At 37.8% G+C, this 23,616-nt stretch overlaps 2 protein-coding genes across 3 annotated transcripts in view; one reads left to right on the forward strand and one right to left on the reverse strand.

The window, feature by feature from the left end:
• Positions 1-650: 650 nt before the first annotated feature.
• LOC145509029 (mitochondrial intermembrane space import and assembly protein 40) lies at positions 651-7,825 on the reverse strand. Its single transcript, XM_081496899.1, has 2 exons — positions 7,280-7,825; positions 651-3,061 (listed from the first exon to the last, which is right to left on the reverse strand). Exon 2 carries the CDS (start codon positions 1,291-1,293, stop codon positions 877-879), a length of 417 nt encoding a protein of 138 aa, XP_081353025.1. The 5' UTR covers positions 1,294-3,061; positions 7,280-7,825; the 3' UTR covers positions 651-876.
• A 67-nt stretch (positions 7,826-7,892) lies between these two features.
• TMEM67 (transmembrane protein 67) overlaps positions 7,893-23,616 on the forward strand; it is a 41,606-nt gene continuing 25,882 nt past the window's right edge. For both annotated transcript variants that reach the window (XR_014055800.1, XM_081496898.1), the window contains exons 1-12: positions 7,893-8,159; positions 9,824-9,912; positions 11,764-11,857; positions 12,567-12,666; positions 13,477-13,546; positions 13,643-13,717; positions 18,316-18,378; positions 19,906-20,057; positions 20,172-20,280; positions 21,032-21,118; positions 21,436-21,501; positions 23,329-23,485. Coding sequence is in view for 1 of the 2 variants with exons in the window: in XM_081496898.1 (XP_081353024.1) it covers positions 7,934-8,159; positions 9,824-9,912; positions 11,764-11,857; positions 12,567-12,666; positions 13,477-13,546; positions 13,643-13,717; positions 18,316-18,378; positions 19,906-20,057; positions 20,172-20,280; positions 21,032-21,118; positions 21,436-21,501; positions 23,329-23,485 (1,288 nt within the window). In the remaining variant the exon portion in view is untranslated. The remainder of the gene's footprint in view (positions 8,160-9,823; positions 9,913-11,763; positions 11,858-12,566; positions 12,667-13,476; positions 13,547-13,642; positions 13,718-18,315; positions 18,379-19,905; positions 20,058-20,171; positions 20,281-21,031; positions 21,119-21,435; positions 21,502-23,328; positions 23,486-23,616) is intronic.

A 23,616-nucleotide genomic window follows, 5' to 3' on the forward strand; every position in this document is an offset into this window, starting at 1 on the left:
TTTATCTGCCCCAAGTATTTTCAATGTTCCTTTAATGTCACCATCCACCCAGCCACCCAAATCAGGAAACCTGGGAATGATCCTTGTTCCTGTTTTTTTTTTTTTTTTCAGGTAGAAACCATGTTTTCCTTTTAATCGATACTGTTTCCTCTCTTGCCTCCTACTCTGGTGATGATTAGGTCCCCACCTCTCAGGAGCACTGCATCTGAACAGGCTGAGACAGAACCAGTGTCAACACGGTCCCAGAGCAGAGCTTTTGGAATAATAAGAACATCAAAAATCAGCCTTTATTTCCACTTACAAAAGGGATTCACTCAGAGGGTCCAAAGCTCTGCTTTCTAACCACAGAAAACCTGGAGCTCAAGGCAAACCTGGAAACCAGAAGGAACCGGAAATGAAGCATAGTGCCTCCTCAAATACTCGGGGTCTGATCATCTCACCTCTGCTACAAGGAATGGCCCCACTCCAGCATTTGTAAGGGAAAACGTTTTGTTTCTATTTCACTTTCCAACTGGGTATAAAATCTACTAAAAGGAACACAAAGAATCAAAACAAATCAGCTTACTCACAAGAGTCACTCCCAGATTGTGATTTCTGGTTGCTGAGATTATTCAGCACATTAATTTCAAGTGGCAAAATTCAGGACAATCTGAGAACTCAAAAGTGGCAGCTACATTCACCAATAGGTTCATGTGAGATACACATACATACAGCCCCATTTTCCAGTGTATATATGGCAAGGGGCCAAGACCCCCAATCAGCACAATAACTTATTTTGTACATTACAGTGCACAGAACAACAGAGGGGAAAGACACTTTCTTGGAGAGGTTCGTCTGGGCTCTGAAGGCGGCTGGAGCCCAGTGCCCCGGCCATCATTAGCTCGACGCCGCCTCCTCTTTGGTTGCGCTGGCCTCGGAGGCAGCTGCTTCCTGTAAGGGATCTGCTGGCTTCTCCTCCTCCTCCTCCTCTTCCTGGGGGTAGAGGTCTGGGTACTTCTGCATGCACTCCTGCATGGCCCAGAACTGGTCCACACAGTCCGATCCCTTGACATCCTCCTTGCTGTAGTGGAAGCAGGAAAAGGCCGCCTTGAGCTGTTCCCCGCACGGGCCACTGGCCATTCCCCCAAGGCATGGGCAGTTCCAGTTGATGTCTCCGTTTGGCAGGATCAGTCCATGCTCCTCATACGGATCATTGAGGTCATCGGCCACCAGCTCTGCGTTGGTTGGAGTCTCATGGTCTTCTTTGGTCACAAATATGATTCGATCCTTCCCTTCCTGCCGGCAGTAGGCCATGATGCAGCCCGGCGTTCCGACCTAGCGGGCGATCGCGGCGGCGGCCTCACGCCGTGACCTCTCCGCGGCGGGGCTGGTGGCTCGGAGGCCCGCGCGGACCCGCCCCCCAGGCCTGCCCGCCGCGCGCCTGCCTCGGCGCTTCCCCTTGTTCCTGTTTCTTTACTTCCTCCACCCAAGTCTAAAATTCTCACAGTTCTTCCTCCCCAAACAGCTCTTTCATTTATCTTCTGCTTCTCCCTTCTTCCCCTGCCCTTAGACCCTAGATTTCTGCTTTAACCTTCCAAGGCATCTCTACCTCTAGAGGTTTCCCTATGCTTTTTTTCTAGGATATTTTCTAGAATGCAAATCTGATCAGCAGAAGACAAATAACAAACATTTAAGAACCTTCATTTTTATTTCCTCTTACCTTTCTAGCCTCATCTCCCGCCACTGACCACACACACCCCACACCTCAGGGATGCTGAGATAATGTGTCATTTGCCCGTGTACCTGCTCACTCATGCCTCTGGTTCTGCTCTGGTGGACCTGCGACCTGTCCTGTCCTTTGAATCTTCACTGATCTCCCTCCTGCCCAGTAAGACAGGGGTAATGACATCTGCCAGTTGCACAGTCTCAATGACAGCATTTGTCTCAAAGTAATTGTTTCTATGTCTGTTTCTCTACAGGATTATGAAGACCTTGAGCAAAAGCACCAGAGATAGCTCTTGTCCCCAACAACTGTCTACTCTTGTATGTGCACACTCAGTCGCTAAGTTGTGTCTGGATTCTGTGTGACCCCATGGACTGTAGCCCGCCAGGCCCCTCTGTCCATAGAATTTTTGCAGGCAAGTATACCGGAGTGGGTAGCTATTTCCTCCTCCAGGATATCTTCCTGACCAAGGGATCCAAGAAGTGCTCAATACGTGTTTGGAAAATTCTCCATCAAAGATGAGCTGCCTTCTGACTTCTTACCTCAGGCTCTCTTCCCTTGCGATTCTGCCTCTCTTAACTCCGTTTAGGGATTCAAAAACACAATAGTCTTTGGGATACTCAAGATGATTTCCACTCTGGTTCCAAACTCTTCCTCAAGCCCGAGACCTTCACATCCATTTTTGTTGTACCTCTCTACCTGAGTAGGCAACTTGCTCGACATAATCAAACCACACTCATCTTCTCCATAAACTGTTCCCTTTGACCCTGGAACCTTCCTAACCTACCCTCTATCTGCTCCCACTCTGACATGATTCATTCAGCCTTGCAGGGAAGATCTAGACTTGCTGCCAACTTTCAACTCTAGATGATTTCCCTTCCAATTATCTACTCTATCTTTTCAAAGAATTTCTCACTTTTACTTATGTTTGTTACTTAGAAAACTGATCTTACTCAACTTCTCTAATCCCTAGTCCAAGATTTCTGGATGTCTTCACTCACCTTTCTCTTTTCTTCTAGTCTGAGAAAAAAATGACTCTTCCCCTAGGTGGTCCTTCTCCCAGTCTTACATCCAAGTCTTTGACTCCTTCCCAGAAGCTCAAGAGAGAGTTGATTATTCCTTCTTTATTTTGAATCTCTCTTCTACTCCTCCTTTCCTCTCCACTTATAGACATATTCTTCTTATCCTTTGCAACCCCATAGACTATATAATCCATGGAATTCTCCAGGCCAGAATACTAGAGTGGGTAGCCATTCCCTTCTCTTGGGGATCTTCTCAACCAAGGGATCAAACCCAGGTCTTCCATATTGCAGGCGGATGCTTTACCAGCTGAGCCACCAGGGAAGCCCCCTTCTTATCCTAAGAAAAAATTAAAATTCTTTTAGTTCAGTCCCTTCTTTTGCTTTCCTGAAAGGAAATGTCAAAATAATGTCAAAATAATCTACATCTGTTGGTTACTCTTTCTTAGTACTGCTTTGTGACTTACTTCCACCCTTATCACTGTAATACAGATGCACTGTAAAAGATGACTAATGATCCCCTAATTGCCAAATCCAAAGACTTTTTCTCCATCCTCAGACCCTCGCCTTTCTGTAGCATTTATATTGTTAGGACACACAGCATTGTGGTTAAGCAGCCCTAAGAGTTAAACTTCCATAGTTTAAAGTTTTCTCTGTTGCCGGAGTCCTGCTCTAGCTGGTCCAGGGGTTCCCTCAGGATGGACGGCGTCAGCGATAAGAATGAGAAGACACAGCGAGTCTCGGTGTTTCCAAGTGTCTTCCGACTTTATTGCTTTCAAGGCAGCTTTTTTATTTTTAGTTGTACATAGAGACAAATGTAAAGTGTAGAGTCATGCCAAACCAGACTAATGGGTCAGCAGTTTTTGACCCTTATCGGAACCAGGACACTGTTCGTGTTTCTTAGTTACAAAAGGTTTAAAGTTGTTTATATCATCTTCTGGCCTGGAGGCCTGCTAACATTCAGTGACTCCTTTATTGATAAGGGTTGATCAGCCAGGACATTTTTTTTTTTTTAATTTATTTATTTTAGTTGGGGACTAATTACTTTACAATATTGTAATAGTTTTTGCCATACATTGACATGAATTAGCCATGGGTTTACATGTGTTCCCCTTCCTGGACCCCCCACCCAGCCAGGACATTTTTGCATCAGGCACAGAAAGTACCAGGGCTACATTTTTTTAAAGAATACAGGCACAGCAGATTATGACAAAGAAAGAATTCACAAACTCAGAGTTTCAAGGTAAAACCCGTTCTGTAATTTATCTTATGCCTTGAGCCTAACAGAGAAGAATGTGGTCCCATAAAGTCACGGCACAGCAGCTGAAAGCGCCAAGGTCAGTGCTTAGCAAAATCACCAGCTGAATTAACAATCGTCTTATTATTTGTATTAAAGCTAAATTTTTATTTATATAAATCCCTAACTATTATGCTTTCATTATGGAGGCTAAATACGTTAAGAGCAAAAACACAGTGAGTAAATGTAGACTAAGTAACAGTTTTATAAAGTAATGCTTTTTATATTTTTTAATGAGCCCTTTTTCTTACGAAGGGCTCTGTGCCCATTGGGTCTTTCTGTGTGGAGGCTTTCAGTATTGTTTATTGTTAAGGAGCTGTCATGCACATTAGCTCCAAAGGCACAGGTACATTTATTAAACAAACTAATATGCTAGCAAGAGGAATTTAGATTAGCATACTCTATATCCTAGATAATTTTATTAAGGTGCTACCGTTCAGGGGCCTCATCGATTGAGGTTTCAGAATGATCTATTTTAGAAGAGAATCAGGAAAAGCCTTTTGCCTAAGTCACAGAAAATAAGAAGAGGTTTATTATAGCAAACATCAGAAAGACAGATATCAGCTTCAAGGTGAGCACTGAGGCAGCCTTTCGAGAATCCCTGAGGGCTGAGAAGCCGTGCTCAAATCAGTCCTCTTCCTCATGACTCTGTCAAGGGTGGGATCTCGTGCACTGGCTCCCGGCACTCTGTAAATTGAAATCTTTGTATGTTGGTAAGTTTGAAAAATCTCCTTGTTGCTCTAGTCATCATCTATAAAAAGAGATGAGAATAACGGTATAGGTTTCATAAGGTTGTTGAGTGGATGATAATTTTGGCAAGGCATGTTGCAGTGCCTATCTCATTATATATGTTCAATAAGCATTTGCAACTGTGTTTGAACCCATCCTTTCACATATGGGGGCTGAAGTTCTCCCGAAGCTTATTTAAACCATGTTCTTCTTCTCATCCACTTCTATGTATAACTTCTTTAACTTCTTAGCTGGGTGATATTGGGCATGTCTTTAAGCCTGATAAATGGAAATTACTACTTATTCATAAAAAGATTGAAATGATGCATGTAAGAAGTTTAAGTTTAGCATAACATCTGGCATTCAGAAAACAATTGCTTTCCTGACTAAAGAGACAGAGAAAACATCTCTGATTCAGTAAATTTCCTTCTTCTTGTCTTAAATCTGAATGTAGATTTCTGGTATAAGGCAATCACATGGCAACTAGGAGAGAAAAATCAAGAGAACTGCAGAGATGACCATCTGATAACACTGAATAAATATCAGCAGCCCTTATGTCAGAATTTTCATGTTTGCTTTTGTTAAGCCATTGTGAACTGGCTTAAACTATGTAGTTTTCTATTACTTGCAGTGAAAATATTCCTAATGATAACAGTCCCAATTTATGCTTCACAGTTTTAGCTAACAGTCTTTCTGTTATCCTTCTAGGCAGTTTATAAAGATGAACCTAGAGTATCCACAGTTATTTCAAATTTAACTACATCTATTTTGAATACTTCTGCTACAAATAAACTCTCTGTTTAGCTCTTTGGGAAAGATTTTTTTTTTAGGTGCAATGCCCGAAGGTCTTAGACAACCATTGTCCCCCTGCCTGTGGTGTAAAATGGCAGTATCATCTTGTTAACTAAAGACAACAGGTTTGTCCTATATATACAAGATGCCAGATTTTTTTCTCTAACTATTCCACAAAGAAGCCACGTAGTAGATTGAAAAGATAACAGGTTTTGGAGTTGGCCAGAGCTCCGGAGATGAAGTTTGGTTTCACCACTTCCTAAAATGTAACTTTTTTGATCTTCAGTTTCTTTGATTATAAAGTAGCCACAAAAGAGGGGATAGTATTCCTGCAAAAGGTTATTATGAAGAGTTAACGTTAATGCTAAGTGCCTAGCACTGTGCATAGTGTGGAACATAAATAACCTGCTCTTTTACTGCTTCAATTATATAGTAGACAGTGAGTAAATATTACCACCCTAAAGCCTCTCACAGAGCATTAAAAAAGATGTGTTAAAATTCACCCATAAGAAGCTTTTGTAGATTAATCTCAACTATTCTGACCATACCCTTTCTGAGCCCCTATTAATATTTGCACAGTCATATGTTTTTCAAAAATTATTTCAGATAAGTAACTTCTACTTCAAATTAGAGACTCTAACAACATGGTAATTACTCAAAAACATTTTTTATAATGCCTATTTAAGGGAGAGTTTTCAGAACATACACCTCTTTCTGTCATAGATATTAACGACAGAATGAATGCTGGTCTTTTGCAGATGGTCACATGACAAATACTAAGCCTAAATATGGTTAATAAATTTATCTAAATTTCTTAGACTTATTTTCCCACACATACTGAGAATGTGTGTGTGTGTGTGTGTGTGTGTATTCTCCTTAATAGTAATAAGTCATCATTTTCATTACAAAGTTTGTGGGTTTTTGGAGAAGCTGGAAGTCATTTCAAGGTATACTGATGAATAAGGTGGTTTCAAAATATGCCAGTTTTATTGGGGAGGAAGGACAAAATAAAACAATAAAACAAACAGAATACAACAAAAGCAGAAATGAAATTTAAATATTAAGAAACAGCTTTTTCTTTTATGACCCAGAAACTGGCTTTGAAGGTAATTCTAAAATGTTTTGGGCCTAACAGCCTCTAAGAGTGCCCATTTTGAAAGACAATAATCATGTATGTGTATATTTTTCTTAAAAAATAGATTCCTTTTTTATTTACAACTGGATTGAAGATCTCATTTTATGAACATGATTTCTATGCTCAAAACAAAGAACATAGAAACACAAAGAAAGGTCAGGAAAGATCTTTTTTCAGTGAAGTGAAAGTCACTCGGATGTGTCCGACTCTTTGCAATCCCAAGGAGTGTAGCCCACCAGGCTCCTCCATCCAGGGGATTTTCCAGGCAAGAGAGTATTGGAGCGGGTTGTCATTTCCTTCTCCAGGGGATTTTCCTGATTCAGGGACTGAACTCGGGTCTCCTGCATTGCAGGCAGATTCTTTACCATCTAAGCCACCAGGGAAGCCCTCTTTTTCAATGCTTGAGCCAATCGTCCAACATAGCATATTTCAAATCTGTTTTTTCCTACTTTTTGGACAAGTGTATTTTGACAAATACATTGTTGGGCTGTGTCCCTTAAGATGAAAACTACCATAAGTTTTGATGTAAATAACATTTAACGACTTAACGAAACAATATTTTTAATTTGTGTGATAAAATCAGATATTTTCTTGGCTGCAGTTACCTATTTCGCGACTTCTGAAATTGATTTCACGTCCTGCAAACGGGTCGCTTCGTAGAGTCTGAAGTCTGGTCGTGCCTGCCAGGCTCCAGGGTTAGCTTGCCTCTAATTGATGCTTTTGAACTGTGGTTTTGGAGAAGACTCTTGAGAGTCCCTTGGACTGCAAGGAGATCCAACCAGTCCATCCTAAAGGAAATCAGTCCTGAATACTCAGTGGAAGGGCTGATGCTGAAGCAGAAGCTCCAATACATTGGCCACCTGATGCGAAGAACTGACTCATTGGAAAAGACCCTGATGCTGGGAATGATTGACGGCGGGAGAACGGGACGACCGAGGATGAGATGGTTGGATGGCCTCACCGACTCAATGGACATGAGTTTGGGTAAACTCCGGGAGTTGGTGATGGACAGGGAGGCCTGGCGTGCTGCGGTCCATGGGGTCGCAAGGAGTCGGACACGACTGAGCGACAGAACTGAACTGAACTGAACCCATCCTTTCCCAGATCGCCAGCTTCCCGCGGCTTTTGGTAACCTAGCAACCAGGCGAAGCGGGCCGACACTTCCGGAACACCGGGACGCCGTGATCCAATCAGCTCTGCAGAGTCGCCGCTGAGGCTGACGGGCCGCTGGAGACGGCCTGGCCACCGGCGTCTGCACCATGGCGACGGGCGGCCGCGGGCGTGTGGTGGCGATGGCCGCTGGGTCCACCCTGTCGGCTGCGAGTGTGACTCTGTTCCTCTTGCTGGTCCTCCCTCGCGTCTCACAAGCTCAGACCTTCTTTCTCCCTTTCCGGCAGCCGGAGACGTGCGGCCACAAGCAATACTTCGATATCTCGGCGCTCTCCTGTGTGGCGTGTGGCGCCAATCAGAGGCAGGATGCCCGAGGTGAGACGGCTCGGGGCGGGCCCTGGCCAAAGGAGCAGTCCCGCCTTGGTGCTGTGCCCAGATCCCGGCGTCGCTGAAACATCTTTTTTTTTTCTGCGGAAAGAGTGTTTCAGAAAGGTTAACTGCCAGCGCCTCAGAGGAGGGTCTCCTTGGAGGATTGAAGCTTAAACACAAAGAATGAGGTTGGGGAAACCTTGAGTCCGCTCCCCCGTAGGCCTCGTAATGAATTTCTTGGCTCCAGGCCCCTACCACTCATCAGGGGGCCTTTAGGGAGGCCCCTGAAAGCTGACGACGGAAGAAAGAGAAATGGAGAAGTAATCTTTGGGGTCGCACAGAGTCGGACACGACCGAGCGACTGAACAACAACCACGACAGTCTGAGGTGCTAAGAGCAGGTGACAGGACCTGTTTGGGAAAGAATGCAGATTAGCACTTGGAAACTTTGATAGTTTTTTTTTGTTGTTGTTGTTGTTTTATCTTCTCAAATCCAGAAATGTAGAGCTGGAAGGGACCTTAACCGTTTATGGGCCAGCCTTCTCATTTATGGATAAAGAAATGGAAGTCCAGATGAGGTCGTCAAGTCTTCTCTGTGCTGTAAATTGGAGACAGAACTCGTATATCTGTTTGCTCTCTGTCTCGACCGTTGTGTTTCCACTGTACAAAATGTCCATAACAGTATAGATTTCCTTAGGACTTAGCCCCTTTCATTGTTGAATATTACTAATTCCCTCCAGAGACTCTTTAGATTAAACTTTTTTTTTCCTGAGATGTTTATCATTTGGTCCTGGTTGTCCTCTGAAACTGCTCAGGATAAGACTTTTCCCATATTCTAAAGTCTAGGATGTTTTTAATCTCAATTTGGTCACCCATAGTATTAATATGCCATCTTGAAATTTGATTTGTCTTTAAGTCATTGTGTAGGACAATTCAGGCTTCTCAGGTGAGGAAGTAAGAAGAAAGCATTTCCCAGACTCATTCTATAAAGTGTAAGGCTCATAGTCAAGCACCTTGATATCATAAGCATTCTACTGCATGGATTCCTATTAAGTGTTCACTTAATGCCTTCTTAGAGAATGCTGTCCTTACCTCTCCAGCAAGTTGAATAGTGAACTTTATCTTATAAAGTTTACTTTAATCTTTCCATACAGGAAAACAGTGATTTATTTGAATCAAGATAACTTTCCTATAAGATTTTGTTTTGACAAAATTTGAATTCAGTGTATATGTGTATGGTTGGGTGAAATAGACATGTAAAATCTCCCATAGCGGTTCAGTAGTTTGGTTATTGGTTTAATGTTTATAATTTAATAATTTATTTATGCTTGCACTTAAAATTGTAGCAAACACAATACCTAGTGTATGCCAAACACATTGTAAGATGTAAATATAGCACTTTTTATATGCTAATAATGACTAATTTAGTACTCATATTAACCCCACAAGGTAGGTACTATTGTTCCCATTTTACCTAATTGGAAGCCAAGGCACAGAACAGTTCCTTGTTCAGGGTCACAAAACTAAGCAGCAGAATCAAGGTTAGAACCCAGGCAGTACTGGCTCCACTGTCTTGCTCTTAGCTCCTGCTTCTCAAGATCTTAAGAGTTATTAAAATTTTCCTATCTTGGAATTTTATTTATCATGGTCAAAATTGGCTCTTCTTTTTAGGAACTTCATGTGTGTGTCTACCAGGATTTCAGATGATCTCTAATAATGGAGGACCTGATATTACTTGTAAAAAGTGCCCAGAACACATGGTATGGAGTATTTATTTTTTTAAAAAATCTTACTGTAAAAACTAGCAAATATCATTATTTTTTAAACTGTAATTTAATGCTGTACTCTAATATTTTCCCACAGACTTTAAAATTATTAAGCCAGCTTTGTTTTTACTAGGGTAAATTTTGGGAAATCAGTGAAACTTTGCATACTTGGAGAAAAACAGAAAGATATTTTTAGAATTTGAAATTAAAAAAAAAAGGCCATGATAATTTGTCTTTATTTCTATTTCATAGAAAAACTAATTTATAAAGGAAAATAGATGAATGAATGATATATACACAGAGTGAGTTCAATGTCTTAGACTTACTGTGTCAACAGTTTTACATAATGATTCACGTTCATAATGATACCTGAGTGATAAAGTTCATCAAATGCCAATTTCATCACTAGATTAAATAATATCTGATGCTGTTTTATTAATAATTTCATTATATCATAATTTTTGGAAAATTAATGTATTAATAGTTACTATATATGATGATTGTTGATTAACAGAAATGTATCTTCGAATCATTTTGAATAATTAAGAGTCCTGGTGTGGCAGTTCTAACTTTCATAGTAATATTTCTTCTCATTCTTTTTTCAGAATGCAATGTTACCTCTTTTCATTATTGTATTTAAAAAAATTTTAATCTGGGAATTTAATATTTACCATTTGTCCTGGTTTATGACTAGTACTTATAGGTTTGATGATCATTTTCATACTTTATGTTTTTGGAAATATTGATCCTAGCTGAATTATGATGAGAAAAAGCTGCTAATATGAAATGGTGCCAAAGCAGACTAATTTTTCAGTAATGTTACTAAGCTTGTGGGGCTTCCCTGATGGCTCAAGTGGGAAAGAACCCACCTACAATACAGGAGACACAGGGGATGCAGGTTCTATCCCTGGGTTGGCAAGATCCCTTGGAGTAAGAAATGGAAACCCTCTCCAGTATTCTTGCCTGGAAAATCCCATGGATGGAGGAGCCTGGCGGACTACAGTCCATTGGGTCGCAAAGAATCAGATATGATGAAGCATGCACACACACACAACTAAGCTATCATAATTTTTAAATAGTCCTATATGTATACATGTATTAACAAATACAGGGGCATTTCTGATATATGCATTCTTTTCAACCAAAACTTAACATAATTTGTGTCATTGTTTTGTTATAACCATTGTTTTCTATTTATTTTGTTTATATCCTGTTTGTAATAAAATTACTGTATTTTTACCCCAGGTTTTTCTCTAAATCATGTAAGCCCAGTTTTGGATGGTGTCATATTTTATCAGAAATCTTTACTAATACCAACTATTAGTGGATTAAAAAAGATCTCATAATTTAAACAACTTTAAGTATATTTATTTACCATAAGATTCATCCATGTTGGATCATAACTTAATTGCTAAAAGCTAATTATTTGAATTTTTAAAAATTAGAATAATATTTTAGAACAGGTAAGGCTAAACTATTAATTAGCTATTTGTTGATTCAATACTGTTGAATTTTGTTGCATTTTATCTTGGTAAATTGAAAAACTGGGTGACAATATTAATCATGGTAATAAAAGCTCATTTGAACTGAAAATCACAAAGAAGAACTATTGCCTTTAGTTCTTAGTAGTTAATAGTAGTCAATACATAGTTATAATGTATAGCTTAATGTTTGAATATAAGCACAAATTGTCTTTCCAGGAAATTTTTATGTAGCTCATATGTGTATAATTTATTTACATATTGCCTACAAATTATATCCTATTGTGACTTTTTAAATTCACACGATCAATTAAAAAGGAGAACATTAATTAAGAAAGGGGAAATTTTTTTTTTTTTTTTTTAGAAAGGTGTTACTGAAGATGGCTGGAACTGTATTTCTTGCCCTGGTGGTTTAACTGCAGAAGGAAAATGCCACTGTCCCACTGGCCATATTTTAGGTGAGAAGTAGATCCTAGAATGTGTCCTTCTAGACTCTTTTTTTTTTTTCCTGTTTTTAATATATACATTGTAACCACAGGAAATATAAGTGGTATTTTTTATGTGGCTATTTCATAGATAAATACTGTTCTCTAGCATACTCTTTTTAGTTAATGGTATGATCTTTTAGATCTACCTCATTCATTTTAATCCACTCCATGATGTTTTATAACTTTTTGCTATTTTAAATACTTAGATTGTTTTCTAACTAGTAATGTTTTGATGAATATTCTTATGTACATAGTCAAGTGTCTCTATGTTGGGTATCTAAAAATGAAGTTTTAGTATTATAGAGTATGTGAATTTATAGTTTTAATACATACCACCAAAAGCCCTCTTAAGTTGAGAAACTTACCAGAAGTCTGTGAAAATACTTGTTTCCCCAAACCCAGTGTAACAGGAGTATACAGGTAAGAGGAAAGAAAATTTTTAAGGAAAATATATTAATTTATTATGATGATGATTTGGAAATTTCTGTATTATTATTTTTTTTAATGTGGGAATGGGGAAGGCTTCACTTTTCAATATGTTATGTAAGGTGTTGACATATGTTTTGTTCTAACAAGGTATTTTGAGAATTATTAGACTAATTACAAGTGGGTTTTACTAAGTGTGTAGAAGCTTATATATTGATTATGAATTACATCTTACTGTTTCTAAATTGTTTAGTGGAAAGAAATGTTAATGGAACATTGTTGTCTCAAGCAACTTGTGAGCTGTGTGATGAAAGTGAAAACTCTTTTACGGTAGCAAATGCTTTAGGAAACAGGTAAGCAGTATGCTGGGTGCTGTCTTCATTAGTATCTTATTTACGTAGAATTTGTGTCTTTTATATCATATTCCTTAGGCTAGAAGTAGGCATTAACAGGTAATGAAGCTGAGGTCCAGAGAATGAGACAGAATAGGATTTAAATGGGCTTCCCTGGTGGCTCAGCTAGTTGAGAATCCGCCTGCAATGTAGGAGACCTGGGTTCAGTCCCTGGGTTGGGATGATCCCCTGGAGAAGGGAAAGGCCACCCACTCCAGTATTCTAGCCTGGAGAATTCCATGGACTATATAGTCCATGGGGTCGCAAAGAAGATTTCAATCTTGTTTCTGTCTCTTGCTGGTTGTTTGACCTTTGTTAAGCCAGTGTTCTTGTCTTCAGAAAGGGGACATACCATCCACTTCATAGGCTGTTACCACAGCTCAGAAACATACCTTACATACCTAAGTTTTTAGCTAAGTACTAGAGAGTAAGTGCTCAGTAAAAGGTAGCTATTTTTAGCTATTTTTGTTTTATTATTAATGTTATATAACATACGTAATCTATAATATATAGTTTATAATAATAACTTTTGTTTGCAATCTACTTAGTATTTTCTAGGTACTATATTTATATATATTATTGATTTTATTTATACCTTGCCTTATAATACAAAGAGTAGTATATACTTTTGATATATTTACTTTATTGCAAGTAATTGCTTAGTTGAATGAATCTATTCTAATCTATTAAGTTAGAAAGACAAGCTCTCAATTAAATTATAGCTAGTATAATTCATTAACGTTTTAAAAATAATTTTTGTTGTATTGACAGGTGTGTCCGATGTGAACCAACATTCATAAATACCAGCAGGTCCTGTGCATGTTCAGAACCTAACATTTTAGTAAGGCTAATTACATTGATAATGTATATATTTTTAAATTGAATTGCTGATATTCTTACATAAACTGTTGTCTTTTTTTCTTATTTATTTATGAAGACAGGGGGATTATGTTTCAGCAACACAGGGAATTTTCCTCTACATATGATTTCAACTGCACGTTATGGAGAGCTTGTGAGTATGCTTCAGTTTTTTTGTTCTAGTGTAAAGGGTATTTCTGCTTTTCTTCCTTTGGTGATTAATTTGGGGCTAAAATGAGCTGCAGTCCATTGTTGCTCAAATTGTCATAGGTTTGGCCATTAGAAGCCCTTTGAGTTTGTTCTGTGTCTTTTGGACGTAACTGTATCTTTCTTGGAGCATTTCCTGTCTGGACAACAAGATTTCCAGGCTCATCTTATACTTTTCCTGCTTCAGTCCTGGAAACAGCTGTTTCTCTAAGAAGCTCTTAAGAATAATATTTAGGAACAAAGCTTACCATGCTTAGTACGCCCTCATTAGCAGGCATAGCTAGAAAATATACACACACATTATGTATAAACATGTGTGTGAGTGTGTGCTCAGCTGCTCAGTCGTGTCCAACTCTTTGCGACCCCATGGACTTAAGCCCACCAGGTTCCTCTGTTCGTGGAATTTTCCAAGCAAGAATACTGGATTGGGTTGCCATTTCTTACTCTAGGGGATCTTCCTGACCTAGGAATTGAACCCACTGCTCTTGTGTCTGCCACATTGGCAGGCGAATTCTTTACCACTGCACCACCTGGGAAGGCCATGCGTATACATACACACATCTATAACTATTTCTATGTTTATCTTATTGTTTTATGTAATTTCTAAGAGACATCCAATCCTCTGTAGTAATATATCAGACAATCACTAAAGAATTTCCAAATATTTGAGTCAATGTCTTCACATTCCCTTTCCCAAAGACAATGAGCTTACATCTTGGTTTGCTTTCCCAACTTTAATTTTGAAAAATTTTTGTTGCAGAAAAGTTAAAGAAAAAAAACAGTTAATGACTGTGCATGTATCTTTTACTAGTTTAATCAATTATTAATGTTTCGCCACATTTGCTTTCTCTTTCTCTGTGTATGTAAACATGTATACACACACATACATTCATATTTTTTCTGAACCACTTGAAAATAAGTTGTAGCTGTGTAACATTTTACTCCTAAATATTTTGTAGCTCCTAAGGAAAACGGCATTTTTCTGGTATCACACCTAAAAAGATTAATAGAATTATTTGATATACTGTTCATATCCAAATTTGCCTACTTGTGTCATTAAAGTCTTTTATCCCTGCTCACTTTTTTGGCAAAGGGACTCACGATCAGCGAAAGATCCCAGATTGAAATTAAATCTCTTTAGTCTCCTTTAATTTAGAGCAGAGACCCTTATCCTGTTTTGCTTTTTGGATGTTTTGTTCTTTTTTTTTTTTCTTTTGTGGTCATTGACTCTTGCAGAGTCAAGGCAGCTTTCTTGTAGAGCATCCCAAAGTCTTCATTTTTCTCATGTTTCCTTATGATTAGACTCTGTGAAACATCTTCTTGGAAAAATATGACGTGGGGGCTGTGTATAGCCCATTGTATCATAACATGGAGCACATAATGTCAGCATATCCAGTTATTGGTGATGCTAAATTTGACTGTCTGGGCATGGTGCTGTCTGCCATTTCTCCCCCTTGTAAAGATACTGTGACTAATAAGTTAGTATGAGATTTTACTTTGAGACTATATACATATCCTTTTTAGCAATCATTGATAAACCTTATCTGAATCAGTTATTAAATTGGTTATATCAAAATGGTTTCACAATCCTTTTATATTTTTAGGTTAGCAATCTTCTATAGAGTGCTTTCTTTTCTCTCTGCTTTTTTTTTCTCTTTAGCTTTACTGCAAACCCCTGATATCACGAGTATGTTATGAACTGTCACTGTTATTCTTCTTTTCAAAGCTCAGTTCGGTTCAGTTCAGTGGCTCAGTCGTGTCCAACTCTTTGCGATCCCATGGACTGCAGCATGCCAGGCTTCCCTGTCCATTACCAACTCCTGGAGCTTACTCAAACTCATATCCATCGAATTGATGAGGCCATCCAACCATCTCATCCTCTGTCGTCCCCTTCACCTGCCTTCACTCTTTCCCAGCATCAGGGTCTTTTCCAGTGAATCAGTTCTTTGCATCAGGTGGCCAAAGTATTGGAGCTTGCACTTCAGCATCAGTCCTTCCATTGAATAGTCAGGACTGACTTCCTTTAGGATTGATTGGTTTGATGTCCTTGCAGTCCAAAGGACTGTCAAGAGTCTTCTCCAACATCACAGCTAAAAAGCATCAATTCTTCGGCACTCAGCTTTCCTTATACTCCAACTCTCACATCCATACATGACTACTGGAAAAACCATAGCTTTGAGTAGATGGTCCTTTGTCGGCAAAGTAATGTGCTGTCTAGGTTGGTCATAGCATTTTTTCCAAGGAGCAAGCGTCTTTTAATTTCATGGCTGCAGTCACCATCCACAGTGATTTTGGAGCCCCAAAAAATAAAGTCTGTCACTGTCTCCATTGTTTCCCCATCTATTTGCCATGAAGTGATGGGACCAGATGCCATGATCTTAGTTTTCTGAATGTTGAGTTTTAAGCCAGCTTCTTTACTGTCTTTGACTTTCATCAAGAGGCTCTTTAGTTCTTCACTTTATTCCGTAAGGGTGGTATCATCTGTGTATTTGAGGTTAATGATATTTCTCCTGGCAATCTTGATTCCAACTTGTGCTTCATCCAGCCCAGAATTTCACATGATATACTCTGCATAGAAGTTAAATAAGCAGGGTGACAATATACAGCCTTGACATACTCCTTTCCCAATTTGGAACCAGTCTGTTGTTCCATGTCCAGTTCTAACTGTTGCTTCTTGACCTGCATACAGATTTCTCAGGAGGCAGGTCTGGTGGTCTGGTAGTCCCATCTCTTGAAGAATTTTCCACAGTTTGTTGTGATCCACACAGTCAAAGGCTCTGGCATAGTTCATAAAGCAGAAATAGATGTTTGTCTGGAACTCGTGCTTTTTCGATGATCCAGTGGATGTTGGCAATTTGATCTCTGGTTCCTCTGCCTTTTCTGAATCCAGCTTGAACATCTAGAATTTCATGGTTCACGTACTGTTGAAGCCTGGCTTGGAGAATTTTTGAGCATTACTTTGCTAGTATGTGAGATGAGTGCATTTGTGTGGTAGTTTGAACATTGTTTGGCATTGCCTTTCTTTGGGTGGAACTGGAATGAAAACTGACCTTTTCCAGTCCCGGGGCCACTGCTGAGCTTTCCAAATTTGCTCAGCAGTGGCCAAATTTTCAAAACTCAAATTGTCCCAAATTTGGACTTCCCTTTGGTATAGCTCCCTGTGTTATTTTAACATGTCTCCTTCAGTCTTCAGGCACTACCTTGGTTTCTCTATATCATGTTCCAGGCTCAACCAATAATTATAATTTTAAATTGTCACATAATACTCTAGTTTATGCATTGAAATTCATGTAATTGTATGTCTATTGAATATTTAGGTTTTTTGTTAATAATAATATTGCTGTCAACTCTTTTATGCCCATAGATGTGTTTTTCCTTTTGGAGAGATTATTGACTTAAGGCACACGTCCAAAGTGTTTCTAAATTCCTGGGTTAAAGTATGTGGATATTGTTTTATACAGGATCGTGCAGCTTTATCCCTGGCATTTGTCTGTGGCTTCATTTTACATGCATTTGTCAGTACTGTTGTCAGTACTTTCCATTTTTACTAGGTTTTTTTCTGTGTGTGTTAGCCAACGTTCTACACGTATGTTTTTTCCTTACAAAATGAGAGTTTTTGCTTGTTGAAGAGAGGAAAATAGTGACTCATAATAATTTTATTTTAGATTTCTTGCACAGTTGTGGTGCCATATTTCATATAATTTGGTTTTTATCGCCTTTGTCCATGTTCAGAGAATTTACTACGGATGCTGTTTCTCAGTGTCTCATTTTTTAGCAGATGAGCTTTACAGCAGTGGTTCTTAACTAGAGGGAGGCCTGTATCTGCAGTTTTCAGAGGACATGTGTGCCTTGGTCTCATTCTAGAGATGCTGATTCATTTGGTTTAGAATGAAGCCAGGCATTTTCTGTTTTCAGGAAATTCCACAGTTGATTCTGATATTCATCATTGTTTATGAATCACCACTTTGGAGATTTTAAATGTTAGTTTCTCTGTGTATCCCCAATCTCCTGTTGCTTAGAAATCATTCACAAATATTTCTTTTTTATTACTTGCAATTTAATACAGTGTAATAATCCTAAATCACCAAATATTAACCAAATCTAAGTCAAGATCTAATTTTTTTAAAATTAGTTTATTTATCTGTTTTTTAACTTTACAATATTATGTTGGTTTTGCCATACATTGACATGAATCCACCATGGTGTACATGTCTAATTTTTCTTTTATTCTTTTGCACTCTGATTTTCATTTTAGTGAAATGGACATAATAGGTTTTTTTTATTATTATTATTATAAACATACTTTATTTCCTTGTATCTTTTGCCTGACCGATGTGATTTTGTAATTCAGTCCTACTTGTAATTTCTGACATTTGTTGGAATTAATTCTTTTATTCTTATTAGAGTCTATTTTTCTGATAACACTGGGAAAGTAATATTAGTTATTTCCCACTCAGCAATGTGCACATTAATGTCTTCCTAATAGTGTAGGGTTAAGAAATTTCTATTTAAACGTAAAACTAAAATTCATCTTTTTGTTTACAGGGCATATCTTTCACTTCAGAATGGTTTGCAAAGTATTTGCAGTCATCAGCAGCTGCTTGTTGGGTATGTTTGAATTTCTAGAAAGTAGTTTTTATTTCATTTCAAAGAAACTGTGGTGCCATTTTTTTTCCCCAGTTAATAAAACTTTTCTAAGTAGATATATCTCCCTGGTCATATTCTATTAAAACCCTTTCTAAGTGGACTGAAAGAGACTAATAAAGAAAATGTTATTCATTTCACATTTATTATATGTAAATTAAATATGTCCAAACTTATTTAGCTTAATTTGAATGTTAGGGGAAACTGATTCGTACTGTCATTTAGTAAATGTTAGTTGATGACCTACTGTATGCCAGGCCCTGTTCTAAAATCTTAAGTTATCTATTTCAGGAAAAGACAGAGAAAAATCCCATGTGGAATTGTATTATAAGTAAATGTCAGGTGATGCCAAGTGCTATAAAGACAAGCAAATCGGGGTAAAGAGCATAGAGAGTAGAACGTGGTCCTAACTTATGGAGGGTGGTCAGGACAGGCATTGCTGAGCGTATGATATTTGAGCAAAGTCTTGGAAGTGGAAGTGAGCCATGAAAATACCTAGGGGAAGAGAATTCTAAGCACAGAGGTCCCAAAGCAGGGGTTCTCTGGCATGTTCATGCTAAAGAAACAGGAGGGAGACCTAAGTGGCCAGAACAGTGAGCAGAGAAAGTGGGCAAGTGAGTTCAAGGATGAAGGGAGTGACTGTGAGAGCTGGAGTTTACTGGAAGGGGTGTACAGGATTTTGTGTAAAGGAGGACAGTGGTCGGCCTCGGGTTTTGAAAAAGATCATTCTAAACACGTAAAGTAGGTTTTGTTGGGGCAAAGACAGAAGCACAGGGACCAATTAGGAGATTATTAGAGTAATCCAGGTGAGAGAAAATGGACCTTTGGACAAGGATGGTACCACAGAAATGAAAGAAGTGTTTAGCTTCTGGATATATATGTTTAAAATTGAGCCAACAAGATTTAATGATGAGTTGGATATGAGAAGGGAGAGAAAGAAGATTACTGCGATGATTTTTATTTGAATAACTGTAAAAATGAAGTGGTCTTTTCCTGAAAGGGAAAATTGAGAAAGAAGTTTGAGGGTCAAACTCAACAGATGATATTTTGTTGTTCATAAAACAAGTTACTTAAAATAGATTAGATTTATATGCAATAGATATAAAATAGATTAAATAAAATATAAAATAAGTTAGATTTCTGTTCTAATATTAGGAACCAATTATTATTCTTTCAAATATAATTATTTCATGTAATAGTTTTTTTAAATGTCATGCTGTAAGTTTTTAGTTGGTTCTTCTTTCAGTTGCTTGTCTTTATATTTTCATATAAAATTTCAGGTAAAATTTATAAATTATTAACCTGCCATATGGAAAGTTCTTTTCTACTTTAATTAGAGGAAAAGTATTAAAAGCAAAAGAATATCCAAAAAAAGAATTTGCAGAATTCAAATTATAAGCATAATTAAATTAAAACTAAGCATAATTTTTATATCAACTTTTCTTTAGGATATTAAAGTCCATATATTTCTTTGTCATTGTTTTCCTGTAGGTGTATGGCAATCTAACATCTTGCCAGGCTCTCGGAAATATGTGTGTAATGAACATGAATTCTTATGACTCTACTTTTGATGCATGTCGACTGTTTCAGTTTATCTTTGAAAATACTGCTGCGCTGGGCACTGTTCATTCTGTTACCTTTTGGTAAGGTTATTCTAATTAATGAACCATCATTTTGACCAAATTCAGTGCAATTGCTTTCACAAATATGTACTAAGACCGTTCCCCCATTATTAAAACAATTGTGATTGTTTATAGGAGACAGAATCTTCCATGGCTGTTCTATGGAGACCAGCTAGGATTAGCACCTCAAATACTTACTACTACACCTCTTCCTACAAATTTCAGTTTTAAAGGGGAAAACCAGGTACAAAACTCGATATTATTGAAAGTTAACTACATTTTGATTTATAATTTTGAAAGGTAACAAGAATATTACTAGACGTAATTCTTGATAGATTTTTAAAGATTTAATGACTAAACTAAATCTAAATATTAGCTGCTGAGGAACTGAACAATATAGAGTTTAGTTTTCTTACTCGAGTGTATGGATACCTCTGGATTGTGTGGTTATGGCAGCAAGAAGTACTTGTGGGTTGGGAAGGTTTTCATCACCAAACGCAAAGCCCTCTCTGTCCTTTATCTCCACATTTTTAAAGAGGGCTGCCAAAGACTGAGTGGGATTCTATGCATTTCCTCAGCATGTCACAGGTCCAAATTCTTATCTTCATTTTTCTGACCTTCTAGAATGAAAAGATAGATTATTTCCTCCTCTACTCATCCCCCATCCACTCACACACACACTCACTTAACAGGTTTGTAAAGAAGTTATCTGTCACTGGCACTGCCTCTCAATTCTGAAGTAATAGTTTTTGTGCAAAATCCTAGTCCATTTATATTAAGCGTGTTTAATCAGAGAGATACACTGATTAATTCTGCCTCGAAGTAATGACTGATGAATTCAATATTTGATCTCTAGAAAAAGAAAAGATCAATTGGCAGTGAAAAAATTTGTATAGACTATTATATATACTCTGAAAGTTTTTATAGACCGTTATATATATTCATAGACTTTCGGAGTATGTGGCATTATTTTATTCTTGTATTTCTTTAAGCAGAATACAAAACTGAAGTTTGTTGCTGCTTCCTATGATGTGAGAGGAAATTTTCTCAAGTGGCAAACTTTAGAAGGAGGGGTTTTACAGGTGAGTATGATTCTAGAGGGAATCCCTAACGTGTCTTATTTTTGACTGAGGCAAAGATGAGGAAAAAACTAGATTATTGCTTGACTAGAGCATCAGTTTGCTTGCTAGCGTTGATTTTTCTTGTTTTGTTTTAAATTGAAATTTCTTAAAACTACTTTAAGTTATAACAGAGATGCCCCCTTAACTTTTTACTCCCTTGATAACATTAAATAAGTATTATAAAAAGTATATATCCATGTTAAGTCTTGAGAACCCTTGACTATAAGCTAAGAAAAGATTCGTGAGAGATATTTATTAGTTGTGTTCTTTTGTTGTAGCTTTGTCCTGACACAGAGATGAGACTAAATGCTGCTTATTCCTTTGGAACAACCTATCAACAAAGTGTAAGTTGGAACTATTTTAGACAGTCTACATTTTGGCTTCATTTTTCACATCAGCAATAATTAGAATAATTACTGAATTTTTGAAATTAGTGATTTTTGTGAAAAGAAAGTGAAAGTGTAGTCGCTCAGTCGGGTCCGACTCTTTGCGACCGCATGGACTGTAGCCCACCAGGCTCCTCCATCCACAGAATTTTCTAGGCAAGAATATTGGAGTGGGTTGCCATTTCCTTCTCCAGGGGATCTTCCTGACTCAAGGATCGAACCTGGGTCTCCCGCATTGCGGGCTAATGAATAATTTATGAATGATTTTCATTAATATAATCAGCATGAAAACAGTACCTTGTCATCCATACAGTCTTAAACATCATAATTGTGTATTTGCTTCTGGTATATAGGTCTTAAAAATAACCTCTACTTTTGAGCATTTTAGAATGAAGTAGAAGTATTACTTCATTTTTAATGAACAATAAAGTGTTATCACTGCCTCCTCCCTCCACCCTCCAGTAACAAAATGCTTCCTTTTCTCTCCCTCCATGCTCTCCTCCCTCCCTCCCTGACCTTCCTTCCTTTGGTAATGCATTTTAAAACTACAGTATGGTACAAAGCAATATTATGAGCCATGAAACGTTTGAAAGACCTTCGATAGTCTACAAAAATACTTCTTGATAAAATGCATGTACACACACCACAGAACAAAACTGTGATTCCAGCTTTGTTAAAACAACAAAAAGCACCATTGGGGAAAACAGATGAGAAAAAGAAACATTTTTAACAGTGGTTATCACTGGATGGTAGGATTACAATTATTTTCTTTCTTTTTTATATTTTCCAGATCTTCTATCATGAACTTGAATTTGCTTTTATTATCAGAAATGACTTCTGTGTTACTTTAAAAAACTGTTGTGTGTCTACTTTGGGCCAGAATAATCAATGCTTGTTAAATGTCCACTGCTTTGTCCTCAGCATTTTATCATTTTTATCTCATCTGATCCATGAAATAGCTTTGTAAAATACATACTAGTTGTGTTTTATGGATGAGGAAATGTTGCTCAGTAAGATTAGGTAATTTGCTGTAATTCTTTCATCAAGTAAATGTTCTGTTAGGCTTGAAAACCATGGTTTTTTCCATCGAACCCAGTGGCCTCTCAGGGAGTTCACAGCCTAGTAGAGAAAACAGCTACATAGACAAAGAATTGAAAAGACTGTGATATGTTGGTCTATAGATATGAACAAGGAACCGTGTTGGTCCAAAGAAGGGTCCTTAACGGTTCCTAGGGAAGTTCAGAAAGGCTTTACACACAGTGAGTGATACTCGAGCCTGTAGAATGAAGATGCGTTTACCAGGAGCACAGGGGGGAAGGGACTGTCGGTCAGAGAGACATAGGCTAGCCCAGCATATTTAGAGCCTATAAGTAGACTAGTGTGACTGAACCTTAGACAAAGAGGAAGCAGTGGGAGATAAATCTGGCACTATTAAGGGGAGTCAAATCATAAACAGTGTATATCAGGAGAAAGAGTTGGGACTTCACCCCACAGGATAGGAGTTTTTAAACCTTTTTATTGCTGTACAGTTACAGTTGAGAATGAATGTATAGCCTCTCCAGCTGGGTTGTAGGACAAGATTCAGGTGGTTCTTTACTGTTAGTTATTTTGGCCCTTATAAAAAGATTCATATATAGTATTCATGTTTTAAAAGACATACGAAAATGTGTATAAACAGTATAGTTGGAAGATACTTCCTTTTACAATTACAAATCTTTTAAAGGTAATAAATATGTTTTCTAACTTTCAATTTGGGTACTTTTATTTTTACTTTTATTTTTTCAGTGTGAGATTCCGGTCCCTAAGATCTTAACTGACTTTCCCACTCCTACATTTTATGATGTGTACCTTGAATATACTGATGAGAATCAACACCAATATATCTGGGCTGTGCCTGTGTTAAACTTAAATCTTCAGCACAAGAAAATGTTTGTGAACCAAGGTAAGGCATCCATACACACGACTCTTTCTCTGAGTTGAGATCAATAAATCAGTCAACCAACATAGCTTAATAAACCACAGATTATAAGAAAAGTCATGGATTCTCTATGATTGTAAGCTTGTTTGTTTTTT

The sequence above is a fragment of the Giraffa tippelskirchi genome, chromosome 6 (assembly GCF_054371585.1).
Source record: "Giraffa tippelskirchi isolate mGirTip1 chromosome 6, T2T-mGirTip1v1.2.pri, whole genome shotgun sequence".
Lineage (NCBI taxonomy): Eukaryota > Metazoa > Chordata > Mammalia > Artiodactyla > Giraffidae > Giraffa > Giraffa tippelskirchi.